At 42.8% G+C, this 14,641-nt stretch overlaps 1 protein-coding gene across 3 annotated transcripts in view; it reads left to right on the top strand.

Annotated features, from left to right (window-relative positions):
- Window positions 1-14,641, top strand: part of esyt2a (extended synaptotagmin-like protein 2a) — a 43,043-nt gene extending 28,402 nt beyond the window's left edge. For 2 of the 3 annotated variants that reach the window (XM_027288945.1, XM_027288947.1), the window contains exons 9-23: window positions 3,447-3,567; window positions 3,655-3,831; window positions 3,955-4,037; window positions 4,182-4,230; window positions 4,843-4,932; window positions 5,030-5,125; window positions 8,592-8,654; window positions 9,821-9,895; window positions 10,009-10,095; window positions 10,183-10,332; window positions 10,414-10,850; window positions 10,934-11,164; window positions 11,253-11,358; window positions 11,469-11,518; window positions 12,220-14,641. In XM_027288945.1, coding sequence (XP_027144746.1) covers window positions 3,447-3,567; window positions 3,655-3,831; window positions 3,955-4,037; window positions 4,182-4,230; window positions 4,843-4,932; window positions 5,030-5,125; window positions 8,592-8,654; window positions 9,821-9,895; window positions 10,009-10,095; window positions 10,183-10,332; window positions 10,414-10,850; window positions 10,934-11,164; window positions 11,253-11,358; window positions 11,469-11,518; window positions 12,220-12,265 — 1,861 coding nt within the window. In that variant the 3' untranslated portion in view covers window positions 12,266-14,641. The remainder of the gene's footprint in view (window positions 1-3,446; window positions 3,568-3,654; window positions 3,832-3,954; window positions 4,038-4,181; window positions 4,231-4,842; window positions 4,933-5,029; window positions 5,126-8,591; window positions 8,655-9,820; window positions 9,896-10,008; window positions 10,096-10,182; window positions 10,333-10,413; window positions 10,851-10,933; window positions 11,165-11,252; window positions 11,359-11,468; window positions 11,519-12,219) is intronic. The other variant, XM_010751960.3, reaches the window with a different exon arrangement.

Raw genomic sequence — 14,641 nt, 5'->3', positions numbered from 1 at the left:
CTGTCATCAACCTCATACTACACTGGATGAAAATATTCTCATGGTCCAGCGTCATGTGCTCGGGCTCTCACCGAAACGTTTGGCTCGTCATGAAGGCGCCAAAGAGCGAATGAATTCAAATTTCTCATGTAAATGAGACGCAGCGACACAGAGCAGAGATACAGTTTATCTCCGACTCTGGTGATATGACCGTCAGTCGTGACACAGGACTTATTATTTCCTTGTAAACAAACAAAAGTTCAGTTTACTTTCACTTAGATACAGATGACTGTTATTATTGTACCATGTACGTCTGTTATCTCGGGCCGACATGTCAAACTCGAGGTCCACGGGCCGGATTCAGATAATTTCATACGTCTATTAAAAATGGCCCGCCTGTAAATCGCACTCCCATCGCTCACACTACAAATCCCACAATGCACTGCAGCAGCCGCCACACAGGTCAAGACACTGTCATTGGTCAAGACCTGTGCACCACCCACCCCAATTACATTAAAGCCCCTCAGAGCTGACAGGAGGTCAGACACAGAAACAGCATAGAAAATCTTTTAAATAAAAAAATAAATAAAACACCCCGTGCAAACTGCCGGCCGTAAAAACAGACAAAAGCTAAATTAATTAACTGCGTAGCATATTTACACATGTAGAAGCATATTTAGAAGCACATAAACCAGGCAAATGACCAAATCTGAGCAGGTAAACACCAAACAATGTGACAGAGATCTACCAGGTGAGCCACCATGGCGCTCCAGGACATGATATTTCATGTAATTATCATTAAGTGTTTGTCGTTCCTTTTAAAGGTCCGGTGTGTCAGATTTAGGAGGCTCTATTTACAGAATATCGCAGGTCCTCTTCCATGGAGAGAGACGGCCTTTTACTTTCTTTTTTTTTGCCAGTTTCACACCCAACATAGTTTCTACTTCACGCTAGGTGAGGCGAGGTGACGCTAGATGCTTTGCATAAAAACTAATTAACGAACGATGCAATAAAAAGACTGTTCCTGCACTCACACAGAAAGCCCCGAATATAAAGAATCAGGATAGTGGGGGAGTTGGGTGTTTACATAACTACCATTAATTATGTAATTGTGCCAATCGTGTCCACTAGATCATATTTGCCTAGTGGTGCATTGGTACAGTTGATGGGAATACACACCGATTAGTACCTAAAATCAGCAGGAACTTTGCTGAACACTCCATTCCATCATTTGTTTTAATCCTCAGAAAGTTTCACATTAGATTATCCAAACTTGAAACAAGCCGGGCGCTCTGTGGACGCACATCCTTCCCGCTCGGTTCCATATAATGACAAAATGAAGCCGCTGCTTTGAAGAGACGTTTCCCGACGGACACGCAGTCAGAGCGATCCATCAGGTTCTCAGGCCCTCTTCTGCTGAGACCATTACATTAACCACCGGATCACAGAATGGATTACGGCCCGTATTTTTGCACCGCTAAGTGTTGGTATTTATAGAAACGCGATAATGAAAGGAGAGCCGCTGCAGACAGCAGAGAGAATGATATCCAGTTCAGCATCGTCCTCGAGGAAGATGCCGCAGCAACAACACACCTTAGATTTAAATTCATACATTCATACATCAGGTTATGTTGTTAGGTTGATGTTTTAAGGCCACTACAGAGAGATGAACCAGAACCCTACAGAAGATTCACTCAGAAATGACATCTGTGAAGATGTACTGCCATTTTTGAGAAGTTGGCCTTTGGTTGCAAAACAGAATCCCCAAATAAGTCAAGTTTTAATATTTGTTGCATTAGTGATGTTGAAACACTGAAGATGTGTTGGGGCGTCTACGCACGTTGAGTTCATTTCAAAGAGATCTGTGAACATGACAGCAGCTGCTCTCCTTGTGTTTTATATACCGGGAATTAAAGGCAGACACAATAACTGATGAAGTATCAGTTAAAACACAAACTTCAAAGACTTTTGGACAGTTAAAATAAATGTAATGAAGTCATGTTATGTCACATTTTCATTATTAAGCTGAAGTTTGAACTTAATAACTTGAAACAAGACTAAAAATGGCACAAACACATTTTCAGTTTCAGCAACCAACCACCACTTTTAAAAGTTAGTAGTGTTGAGCCCCGCGTTTACCACCTTGGTTAAGAGTTTAGAGCATGCTGATGTACGTCCAGCTGGTGATGCAGGTTTGAGTTTTGCACCAAAGAGTGAAAAATTCAGCTGTGCCTGGACGATGATGCTCGATGGAAAGAGAAGTGGATTGCAAACCGTCCTGACGGGAACTCGAATATGATGGAACTTGGTCCAATAGTTGTAGTTGGTATTTCACTCAAACCTACAAATGTGAACCTCACGGCATCAGCAGAGTCACATGGTTTATCACCAGAGGACCATGAAGGAAGAAAATGTTCCGATAATCCACTGAATAGTTGTTGAGATGTTTCAGTCTGGATGAAAGTGTTGGACCAACAGTCCGAGCTTTCGTTCATATAAAACCAGATTAAACAAGAACGACAAAGCCTGAAACTCAACGTGAAGGTGGAGAACACCGCCTCCTGCAGAGCACGTCTACCTGTGTTCATTCTCCATCGTATTGACCTGCTGCAAATAAAACTCTCTGCAGACTCCACCCTGCCAAATGTAGCTTTCCTTGTTCGACGAGTTTATAGGAAAACAGTGTGTGTGTGTGGTTTGTATGTGTGAAGACCCGCCCTTACCCCACCCTCCTGCTTCTCTCTCTTCCTGTGTGAGCATGAGGGCACTCTGTGTTTCCTCAGTGATGATGTTGTGTTCTGTCCTGAAACAGGACGGCTGTGTTTGCTGCTCGCTGACGCTTCTCTGGAGATAATTATGTGTTTAGTACAAACAGGCGGACCTGGAATCAGCCAATGTCAACACTGAAATCAACGTTGCATTGCAAATTTTAGCCTGAGCCAGCATCGGCTGCTTCGGGACGAGTTTGTTTCTGTAGTAGAGAGACGCAGCCGTGTTTCAGTGCGGGAGGCTGCTGCCCTCCAGAGGAAATGAGGAGGACTGTCCTCCATTCATACTGTAGACTGTGACTGTGACGGATATATCAGGCAAAGTCAACAGCTGTTTGTTGTAGACGACCATAGAAACCTATGTCGAAGAGTACGCCTTGTTTTGTTTCCTTGTTATGAATAAAACACACTCGTCTCATGACAGTGTGTGTGAGCAGCAGCACTGTTTCTACTGTTTCTACCTGTTAACCAACACGTGGGTCTTCTACAAACAGTGTCTGAGAACACTTGTTGACGTGCGTCTTTGTTCAAAGCTCAGTCAGTAAACATGAAGACAGAAGGAGATTTTTAAAACCAAATAAGTTCAACGATGGTGGAACAGTTCCTTCGTGCTTTCAGGTTTTTGATTTGTAGATATATTTTTTTCTTTATTATTAACCTCTTCATCTCTCCTCCTTCTCCTCACGTCGTCTCTCTCAGCGGTTTGTGTGACAACATCATCCAGGATATCATCTACAGCTTCCTCGTCCTGCCCAACCGCATCACCATCCCTCTGGTGGGAGAGGCCCAGCTGGCCCAGCTCCGCTTCCCCATGCCCAAGGTAACACACAGACATGGTTTGTTTGCTGCTCCTGTGTTTCTTGTCTCGGTCCAGCCTCCTCTTACACCTCCCCGTCTGTCTCCTCAGGGCATCCTGAGGATCCACTTCATTGAGGCCCAGGACCTGCTGGGTAAAGACAAGTTCCTAGGAGGGCTGATCAAAGGCAAGTCGGACCCGTACGGGGTCATCCAGATCGGGAATCAACTCTTCCAGAGCAAAGTCGTCCACGAGACCGTCCACCCGAAATGGAACGAAGTGTACGAGGTGAGTGACGCGATACTGTCCGTTAATAATCTGCATCTTCTTCTGATATGTCCCGCACGCATCCACTGATTTCTAACAATCAAAAACAGGGCGTCATGTTAATGTGTTCACTCGTGTTTTCAGGCGTTGATATACGATCACTCGGGGCAGAATCTGGAGATCGAGCTGTTTGATGAAGACACAGACAAAGACGACTTCCTGGGAAGGTACGGCTTCAGTTACAACAACAAAACTCCACGCTGCTCTGATTGTGTCCCACATGTATTCTTTCTATCACCGAGCTCACAGCGGTGTTTAACGAGCTCGACAAACTGCTCAGCAGTCAAAGTTTTGTGCCATTTGTCTTTCAGTCTGATGATCGACCTGTCCGAGCTGCAGAAGGAACAGAAGGTGGACGAGGTAACTGCAGCTCGTCTTCTCTCACTTACAGCACCCAGTTTTTATTTTACACTCAGATACTACGTCTGAATCTATTGTTTGTGATCAGAAAGTTTGAATTTTTCTCTTTTTTTCCATCATTTGATGATGGATGATGATCATTAATTTAATTTTGTGACATTTTGCCTCTTGTTTATTCAAACGATCGACCAGTACAGAACACATATCGATCAAATGGAAATAAATAGAATAAATGATTAAAGAAAGAAATAATTTATGTAAATTAAATCAGTTTAAGTAATTCATAAATCAGTTAAACTGTATATGTATTATATATTAGTATTGTTTTTCTTATTAGAGAAAGGGAGACATTTAGAATATATCTTCAAGATATGAAAATAAAACAGTAAATGGACAATATTTTTTGACTTTTTTTGATGATCTGCAGTTTTCTTTCAGACTGCTGTCTTCATCTTTACAAAAATCACTTTTGTTGACAACACATTGCATAAAAAATCGTTCAGTCAGTGAAGATTTAATAAAAAGTTCTTTGTATCCGTTTATCTTCTCTCTCTTTGTTTGTTGGACACGGTGTTATGATTTATGATATTAACTCTTTGTCTTTGTCTTCAGTGGTTTGTGATGGAGGACGTGAGCACGGGGAAGCTGCACCTCAAACTGGAGTGGTTATCTCTGCTGCCCACGCCCGACAAGCTGGACCAGGTACAGAACCAGAGCTCACTCGTCTGCCTGAACCCATCCACCTGCTCCGCGTTCTTCGCGTCACAGGATCGACTTAACGTCTGTTTCTCCATCACAGGCGCTGATGAGCATCAAAGCCGACCGCGGCCACGCCAACGACGGCCTGTCGTCTGCGCTGCTCGTGGTCTTCCTGGATTCAGCCAGAAACTTACCTGTAAGTCAGTCCACGCCAACTTCCCAGCATGCACCTGCAGTGATAAAGTCAACAAACATGACGAATCTTGACGTTTATGAGCTGATGTTTATGTTTTTAACAGTGTTGAAACCTGGAGCCCTTTTATTTTTGCAGTTATTTGGGTTTTGTTGCATAAATCTGAGTTTCCTGTGTTTTAATACTTTCATTCCCTTTTCAGGTTTCTTTTTTGTTTTTGTGTGTAACTGACTTCTTTTACCCGTACAGACTTCCCTCCTGTGTTCCAGGTTATTTAAAACAAACATTCTTTGGGTTTAATGACGAGTTTAGTCGCTCCTCGTTCGCCTCAGTCTGCCGCTTATCGCCTTCTCTGAACTTCTTTTCTGCTCTTCGCTCCGTCTCGTCTTAAAGGTGCAGCAGAAAGAACTCGGTGTAGTCTATATTCATACAGTTATTCAAGCAGAACGGCTCGATGTTCTTATCTTTGTGTGTTTGTGCTCTTTAGTTTGTTTTAAAGTTCGGATTCCAGTCCATTAAATTGATTTTCTTCAGTGTAAAATCTGTTAATTAGAGTCGATTAATTATGAAGTCGATTGAACTAAATAAAATATATTTATTAAGCATCAAATTGGTTCCTTTTATATTTAACAGCATTTTAATGTAACAAAACACGAGTTAATTACACATCAGAGTTTTAATTTTGTACCTCGTCTCTCGTTAGTGGTTGTTAGTTTTGATGCGCTGACATTTATTTTAATGTTTTAGTATTTGTGAATTAATTTAAAATGTCACATGAAAATGAACTCCACGATCCTGCTCTTACTTTGATGCATGACTCATAATAATCTAATGAGAGTATAACAGCAAAGCACTTTTACTCTGAATACTTGAAGTACATTTTCCTGATTGTACTCACATAATTCTACCTTTAACATTGAAGTATTTTCAGTACTTTTACTTCAGTAAGGGACCTGAGTACTTCCTCCGTTACTGCTAATAACTCTATCATCGTCTTATGTATCTAAAGTGACTGAGCTCTGTAGTGCAGGACTCACCTTCCTCTTTTCAGCCTCCTCTTCTTCTCTGCTTCCTCTCCTCCTCCTCCTCCTTCTCCTCCACCCTCTAAAGAGCGTCTTCGAGGGGAACTTGGGCTCTGGCTACTTAAAAGAGAGGCGGGCGGCGGGCCTCGTGTTTTGCGAGAACACCGCCTCTCTCTATAGGACCTTATTTGTGAGTTTTTTTCCTGCATCCTAGCGTAGCCACGGTGTGCTGACCTCTGCTGGAGGTCCTTTTGTTACTTTTGCTCGTGTTTGGTTTGAAAAAAAAAAAAAGGTTTGCCTGATGAGCATGAATCTCTACTACTGCATGAGTTTAATATATTTAATATCATTATTTGTTGAATGTTGTTTGTTGGAGTTTGACGGATAACAAAGCTGAGGAACACGAGCAGACACCATGAAGGGTTAATGTTTTAGGACAGTCAGAAGCGTCCTTCCTCCTCACAGGATTATCCGACACATCGTACGTCGATTCCACTAATCCAGTTTCGTCAGATGGGTTATTATCTGGGAAGCGCAGACCCGGCTCGGCTGTGCGACCAATAAAATGTATCGATGGGACTCATTTCCTCGCCAGAAAGAAGTAATGTTGATGTTTTTCTGCCAGCACAGATTCCATTTCAGCAGAGGAACAGAGTTTTAAAAGGATAAAACAATCGATACTGTTGTTATTGTTTGTTATTATGAAGGTCAATCATTATTGGTGTCCCATGAGTTGACACAAGAAGTCCCAGAAAAGTTGAATCTTCTCGAAGGTTAACGTCGCAATTGTCGATACCACCCACCAGACTCCAAAACCAGAAACTCTGTCTTTCAGATAATCAGAAAACACAAAATTAAAACCAAAACTGTCTTTGTTTTTCTTCCCGACGTACCAACAATCACCAACCCTGGTTTGGTCGAAATAAACACAAGACAGTCAAGTCTGTCCACTGACGTAGGAAATGATCCGTACAGAGATGGACCTTCCTGTTATATTACGATCACTTCCCAACAGACTCCATTGACAAACAGATTTTGTAACATCGTAACTTCATTCAAAGTGGACAGAAACAAAATAAAAGTCACCAAAACTGTTTGTTAGTTTTTCCCAACAATGATCAACTCTCCTCTGAATTCCCAGAGTTTTGAAAACAATTTAAAAATTGACAGTTTTCGTCCAATTAGCCTCATTTTGATCATCACGATGTTCGTTGACAGAAAGTTTTGAAGCGTTTTAGTCTCATTTCAGTGAAACAAAGTTCAAGACCATTTTAGTTTATCTCAAGCAGACTATTTAAATACATCAATTACATTTAGTTTTAATTTCCAAAATATTGAGATATTTTGATGTCAACAATATAATAAACAGTTCACAAACGGATTCAGAAATTCCCTGAACGTCTCTTCTGTCGGACAAACGTTCTCACACTACTTTTATTTCTTTATTTAGAGAGGAAGGAATTCATTTTGAGAGCAGGGAGGGTGTGAATTCTCTGTGGATTGCTTTCCCTCCATCCCTCCTGCATCGGTTCATTTGTGTGCCAACTGGTTTTCCCCATCAGCCTCCTCCGTGGCGGTTCACCACAAATCCGCCGGCACGTGGTTCCATCGAGGACGGGAAGCAGATTCGATCAATTTTAAAGAAATACGTGTCGATGGGTCTGTGTGTTACTTCAAAATCTTCTCCATCTGCTTCCCTCACGGGTCTGACATGAGTTTATTCATGTTGGATCGAAGCTCGGGAACAGGATCGATAAAGTTTGATTTAAAGACGCTTACGCTGACTTCTAGCGTACAAACCTGCGTTGTGTGATCGGATGGTGGAGATGAAAACTCAAACACATCTGAAGTTGTTGGATCCTTTTGTTGTTGCTCAGTTTTTATCTTGGACACGACCTTCTCTTCAAACGTCACCATGACGAGGTCAAAAACCACCTCGATGAGAATGAATCCTTCCCCCTGATCTTCATTTACTCCTCTCCATGTCAATCACTGTCTCTCATATCATGCTGTGGTGTTTTAACTGGAGTCCAACCGTGTTTTCGCTGATTTATGGCAGATATTGGTCAAAATATCGGCAGAATATTTAACCAGGATCATTTATCAATGACAACATGATCGAGATCAGAGGTACAAAAGACAAAAAAAACATAATTTTTACACATATCAGCCTCATAAATCTCATGAAGACGTCGGTGGGACTCCAGTTTATTGTTATTAACCATGTGATCATCCATGTTGTCTCTCTGTCTGTCTCATGGTGTGCAAACGTTTGGTGATGCCGGTTCTCCTGGTGTGTTCCTCCTCCTCCTCCTCCTCCCATTGCATGCTCCTCTTTTCCCCTAATAACCTGCTGGTGTGTGTGTGTGTGTGTGTGTGTGTGTGTGTGTTTTGTGCGTGTGTGTGTTTGCTCTCTCCTGCCTTGTCTCCCTGGGGGAAAATCAAAGCGCAATCCGTTAGAGTTCAACCAAGCGGGGCTGAAGAAGGCCTCGGTCAATAAGGCCATCAAGGTAACGACACGGTAACGAAGCACACAAATATCGCTCAGACACCGAGGAAGGGAAGAGAGTCACAGACTCGGCTCTTATTTACAGTGTGTGGCCAAAAGTAAGTGGACGCTGCCCAAGGCAGATGTTCAGTGATCAGAACTGGCTCACACGGCGCTCCCGCTCGTCCCAGCGGTGTTGAATGAAGTTGAAGTTCCTCCACACCAAACTGGGGAAACAAATAATGAAAATCAGGCCAAGGATAAAAGTACACGAGGGTGACCGCATACTTTTGGCCACATAGTAGTACTCTAGTTTGAAGTAGGCACATAGAAGATGTTTAACAGCTTCATACCTGCAGAACATCAAGATTCTGGTAGATTTTAATAGTTTCTCAAGTTCCTGCGGCTGTTGTTGCAAAAAGTCATGCATGCCATGTATATTTAGTGTATAGACATCACCATAGTCACCTTTAGACCCGTTAAACCGCCCGTGTACTTGTAGTTTATACAGTTTTAGGTCACAGAACTGATCGGACATATTCAGAAAATTGTCGATAAACTCTCCGGGGCCACCGAATCCCTTCAGTTGTCTGTAGGATGTGACCATCAGGGGGCGCTGCTGCTGCCGCCGGAGCTGAACTTATCAAATCATTAACAAAATCCACTAATCATGTTTGTCGACTAAAGCTGTGCACCGTGTCTAACAGTGTGTGTTGTAAATAACAACATTGTGCTTACAAAAAAAACAAATTCACGCTCTTGGGATTCTTTTCTTTCAAACTGATCGGGTGTTTTTCAGACTTCTTGCTTTGGGGAAACTTAAATTAACACATTCAATGCTCGGATGTTGTTGAGCAGCATCGAGGCAGTTTGGTATCATGGTAAAGAAGTGATCGCACATGCCCAGAAATGATTTGAACGTTCAAAACAAACTGTAGCGACAGTTCCTGTTAGTAATGTAGTATAATCCATATTTTAGAAGATTTTTAGTGACTAACGGCATGTTTATGTCTGACATTACATGAAAAAGATGCTAAAACAGTGAAAATAAAGAACATTTAGACTCCATTTACTTCACTGCTGCATCTTTTTTAAAGACATTTGTTACCAATTGAATTGAAAAGTTTTTTTTCCTGTTAAAAAATGAAAATAAACAAACTAAAATCTGTTTTTTTTCTGCCTCTCCAGTCCGGTAAAAAAGTGACCAGCGATCCCAGTCCGTTCGTCCAGTTCACGGTGGGACACAAGTCCTACGAGAGCAAGGTGAGAACCCCAACATGCTCCACGTTCACACCCACCAACATCAAGTTATTCCTCTTTTATCAGAAAGCTTTGAGTCTTTCCCTCGAACTCCTCTGTGTCGTGTCTTCTTCCAGACCAAATATAAGACCAATGAGCCGTTGTGGGAGGAAGCCTTCACCTTCCTCATCCACAACCCCAAATGCCAAGAGTTGGAGGTGGAGGTACGACTGATCATTCGTGTTATAAAGAAATAAATCTGTGATATGTGACTGTGACTGTCAGCTAACGTTCACTCTGTGTGTTTCCAGGTGAAGGATGAGAAGCACGACTGTTCTCTGGGGACGTTAACGCTGCCTCTGACTCAGCTGCTGGAGGCCGAGGACATGACGCTGAACCAGCGCTTCCCCTTGAAAAACTCCGGACCGAGCTGCACCCTCAAGATGAAGATGGCTCTGCGGGTAGGAGGCGGATGACGTTCGCTCAGCTCGATTAGATCAGCTGAGATGACTCTTCCTCATTCTCTCCGTCTATATTTCCAGGTGTTGTGTTTGGATAAGGACGCGTCCAAGTCCTCAGACTCCACCCCGTCATCCGTGCAGGTCCGCAAATCCAGCTCTTCCAGCGTCACCCCACGTCCCTCCATCTCCTCCGACTCCCCCAAGCCTCCCTCCTCCACCTCCGACATCCCCAGGTCGGCCTCAGTGTCCGCCCAGGACCTGCTGAACCGGCACAAGGAGGCAGGTGACCCCTTTAGACCTCCGGGAAGCACAGACCTGGGGCAGGGAGGAGCAGGTGGAGGTGGAGGTGGAGGAGGTTACAGCTTGGCAGAGACCGGGAGGAGCACCTCCAACCTGGCCATCTCTGGTTCCCAACAGTATCTGGCTGGAGGGAAGGAACCGACGCCCAGCATCGCATCGGACATCTCCAACCCCTACGCTGCTCAGGAGCTGCAGCTGAGACTCCAGCAGCTGCAAAAGTAGATCAGTCGATCGATTATCGATTTATCAGTTCGTCCTGTGACTGAGGAGGAGTTCACCCGTCTTCTCTCTGTCTCTGCAGTGGTTCAGGCCCCAGTTACTTCCCGTTGGGCGAGGTCCAGCTGACGGTACGACACAGCTCGCAGAGGAACAAACTCATCGTGGTCGTTCACGCCTGCAGAAACCTGATCGCGTTCACCGACCACGGCTCGGATCCTTACGTCCGCCTCTACCTGCTTCCCGACAAACGGAGGTCGGGCAGGAGGAAAACTCACACGTTCAAGAAAACCCTGAACCCGGTCTACGACCAGACGTGAGTCACGCGGCTCTGCTTCCGCTCGCGCTCCGTTCTTTGGTTCTTCGGCGGCTGAGTCTGTGTCGTGTGCTCTCTGCCCGTTCAGGTTCGAGTTCACTGTTTCCCTCGTGGAGCTTCACAGGCGGACTCTGGATGTGGCGGTGAAGAACGGCGGGGGTCTGCTCTCCAAACACAAAGGCCTTCTGGGAAAGGTACGGACTTCAACTGGACCCACAGATCGCAGAGCCCAAGGCTCGATTCTTGTTCAGATGTTTTAAATGTGATTATTTCTCAACGAACTCTGTCTCCTTTTTCTCGTCAGGTCCTGGTGGATTTGACCCACGACGACATCAGCAAGGGTTGGACACAATGGTTAGTGTTTGATCGACACTAGTGCTGGGCGATATGGAAAAAATCATATATCACGATATTTATTTATTTTACATCACGATATCCACGACACTGCAAACATCCTTCTCTACTTTGGCATGCGTCATATAAGCGAGGCAACTCGACTTTACCGAAGTGCTTACGACCGGACATAACGTACCTCGGATCAGGGACTTTGATGAGGTCTCAAAGCTTCTCAGGTACATACACGGGAGCCATGCCTTCACAAATGTAACGCGAGATGCTGCTAGGATATTTTCTCATACGGCGTGCCTCTCTGTCTGTTGCGTCTCAAACCCCGCATGAGAATCAAAGAACCACGTAAAGCAGCGCCATGTCAGTTTCTTTGCGAAAAATCTTTTTTATTCTTTTTTATTTCCACTTCTATAAACTTAGAGTATGCATAGTGACAAGACAACACTAATACAATCATCGCAGGCTATTTAAAGATATATTTGCTGTAATAATTGATAAAGTTAAGTTAGAAACGATGGAACACTTTTCTATCGTCATATCGCCCAGAACTAGTCGACTCTGAAGAATCTGAAAATAGAAATGTCTTTTAAACTGAGACTTTTAACGAGACTTTACTTTGGCGGAGTGACATTATGTTAACGATGTGCTGAAGGAAAAGGATGCAGCTGTGGCTTTACCAAAATAAAAGCCTCTTTCTCTTCTTTCAGGTTTGAGCTGAGTGAAGACGGCCAGATGAAGCCTCACCAACTATAGATGGGAGCTATCATCATCATCATCATCATCATCATCATCATCATCATCATCATCATATCACCACACTTCCACTTGTGGCTTTTTTATTTGATTTTCATCCTGTGTAACAAACGGAAAAAAAAAACTTCAGCAGCTTCATCTTTTCACATCAGTCGCAAGGCAAACCTCCCCTTTAAGACGTGACAGGGCGACACACTAAAGGGAGTACACAACATGTAGAGTACTATATATGTATTACACAACATACTGCCGTGGAAGTCTGTATTCCATATTTCTAGGAGAAACTAGAACAGCCGTAGAAGAAGACAATCTATTTTTTTTTCCCGCCTCGCGATGTACAGGTTTGTAAATAAAACACGGCGATGCTAGAAAAGAGAGAGCGGCGTGGCCAAATGAGTGTTTGTAATTTTATTTGATTTGATTTTTTTTTTAAATGATGAAAACATTCTGGACAAAGTTGCTGAAGCCGAGCGGGCGGGCGGGCGCCAAAGACACGAAGAAGTATTTGATTTTGTTTCCGGTAACGCGGCTGAACTCTGGATTTATTCCACCGTGATTAACTGCAGTTACACAGATATGATTTATTATTTTCCATCTGTGGATTTACAGCTGCTGTCACGCTGGAATGAGGCCAGTGTTCAGAGTTACCGGTTTGTTTTTTTTAACTGAATATTTGCACATCTGTGTTTTTGTTCTTTTGTCTCTTAGTTTAAACATAAATTCATCTAACATAGAATAAAATGTCTGTTTTAGCGAGCAGATTCAAAAATATTGAAATAACATAAATAACTTTTAAAGGAATAGTTTAACACAGAGTGTTAGAGATCATCTCGTCAAACTATTTTCTAAAACGTTGAACTATTCCTGCGTTGTTCAAAACAAACTCACACATTTTCTTCATTTATCTGAAGCCACTATGTGTAGAAGTTTCACATTTCTCACTTTGGTGACGACAAAAACTGTAAATATCTCAAATAAATCCTCAAATTTCCATAATTCAGGCTCATATTAGACACTTTATTTCTACTTTACTTCCGCAGTTTTCACAATAAAAGTCTTCCAGTTTTCGCTGTATCTGTGATGTTTTAATGTGAAACATCCGCAGCAGTGACGGAGGACTCGTTGAAATAAAAAGCAGCAGATCAGAATCAGATTTATCGCCAAGTAGCTTTGCACTTACGAGGAATTTGACTCGGTGGAGTTGGTGCAAAATAAACAAGTATTAAAACATATAAACAGTATAAATACGTCTACAATATCTTCTAAAACAAAAGAGCTGTTGTGCAGAAATGTGCATGTCTGTGAGTGCTCACAGTTGCGGATCAAACTGTTCTTGTGTACGAGTACGATCGAGTGTGAAATAAGTTTTTGTGGATTCCACGGGAACTTTTTGACACTAAATTCACGATAAGAGTTGTTTAATAGTTTGTAATTGTTTTTATTTTATTTAAACAACCTCCACGTGTCCGTGTGGCGGTTCTTTTAGACTCCTCCCATCCCCGGCACAAACACTGGAGGTGAACGGCCTCAACATTTCTACACACAGTGGCTTTAAAATGGGAGAAAACTCTGAATTCCCTGACTGAGAAATTTGACCATCGATCTAAAAGTTTGTTTTTTTGTCGTGGCGCTCACAGCTCGCGGGTTTTGTCCACGTTTCAGCGATATCATGAACTCCACTACAATCATTCACATCGTTTATGAGTCTTAAAGTGTCACGTCGGCGTCTTATGTCGGAGTTTGTGAATGACATTTACCTTCTTCTTTTTTTGTACGTTCACTTGTTTTCACGCACATCATACTAAACACTGCTTCGACGCTCAGAAGGGATTTATAGTAACGAACACACGTAATACTTTAATCATTATTTTTTTGGTATCGGACTCGTTAAATGAATTCATATGTTAAAGCCAAAGAGCAGACGCGGGAGGAGGAGGAGGAGGAGGCTCGCGTGACCTTTGACACTCTTTCAGAAGACTTTGTTGCCTTGTTGTGTTGATGTCACACGTTTAGTATTTTACATGTAACCTGTGCCATTCTGCATTTTTATGTCTTCACGTGTTTTTTTTTTTAATGTTTCCCAGCCGTCATTCTCTTTGTCTGCGTTTTATTTTGTAAGAATCCCCCCAGAAAAAGAAAAGAGATTTTGAAGAGACTCTGTCCTCTGAAAGGCGGTTTGTCTTCTCCGTCTTCTTAATTTATCTTGTGCCTTAAAAAATTCACACAACCCAGAGATCCAGAGATATTTACATGTGTAAAAAAAATAAATACATAATGCTTTCAACAGTTTCCCCGTGTCTCAGAATGTCTCCGTTAATGTCTTTTAAAAGAAATAAAGAGCTTTAGCTGGCTATGGCAGCATGAAGCTGTGCGGCA

This window comes from Larimichthys crocea, chromosome II (genome assembly GCF_000972845.2).
Source record: "Larimichthys crocea isolate SSNF chromosome II, L_crocea_2.0, whole genome shotgun sequence".
Lineage (NCBI taxonomy): Eukaryota > Metazoa > Chordata > Actinopteri > Sciaenidae > Larimichthys > Larimichthys crocea.
Note: the sequence above shows the minus strand (reverse complement) of the source record. Positions and strands in the feature narration are given on the sequence as shown.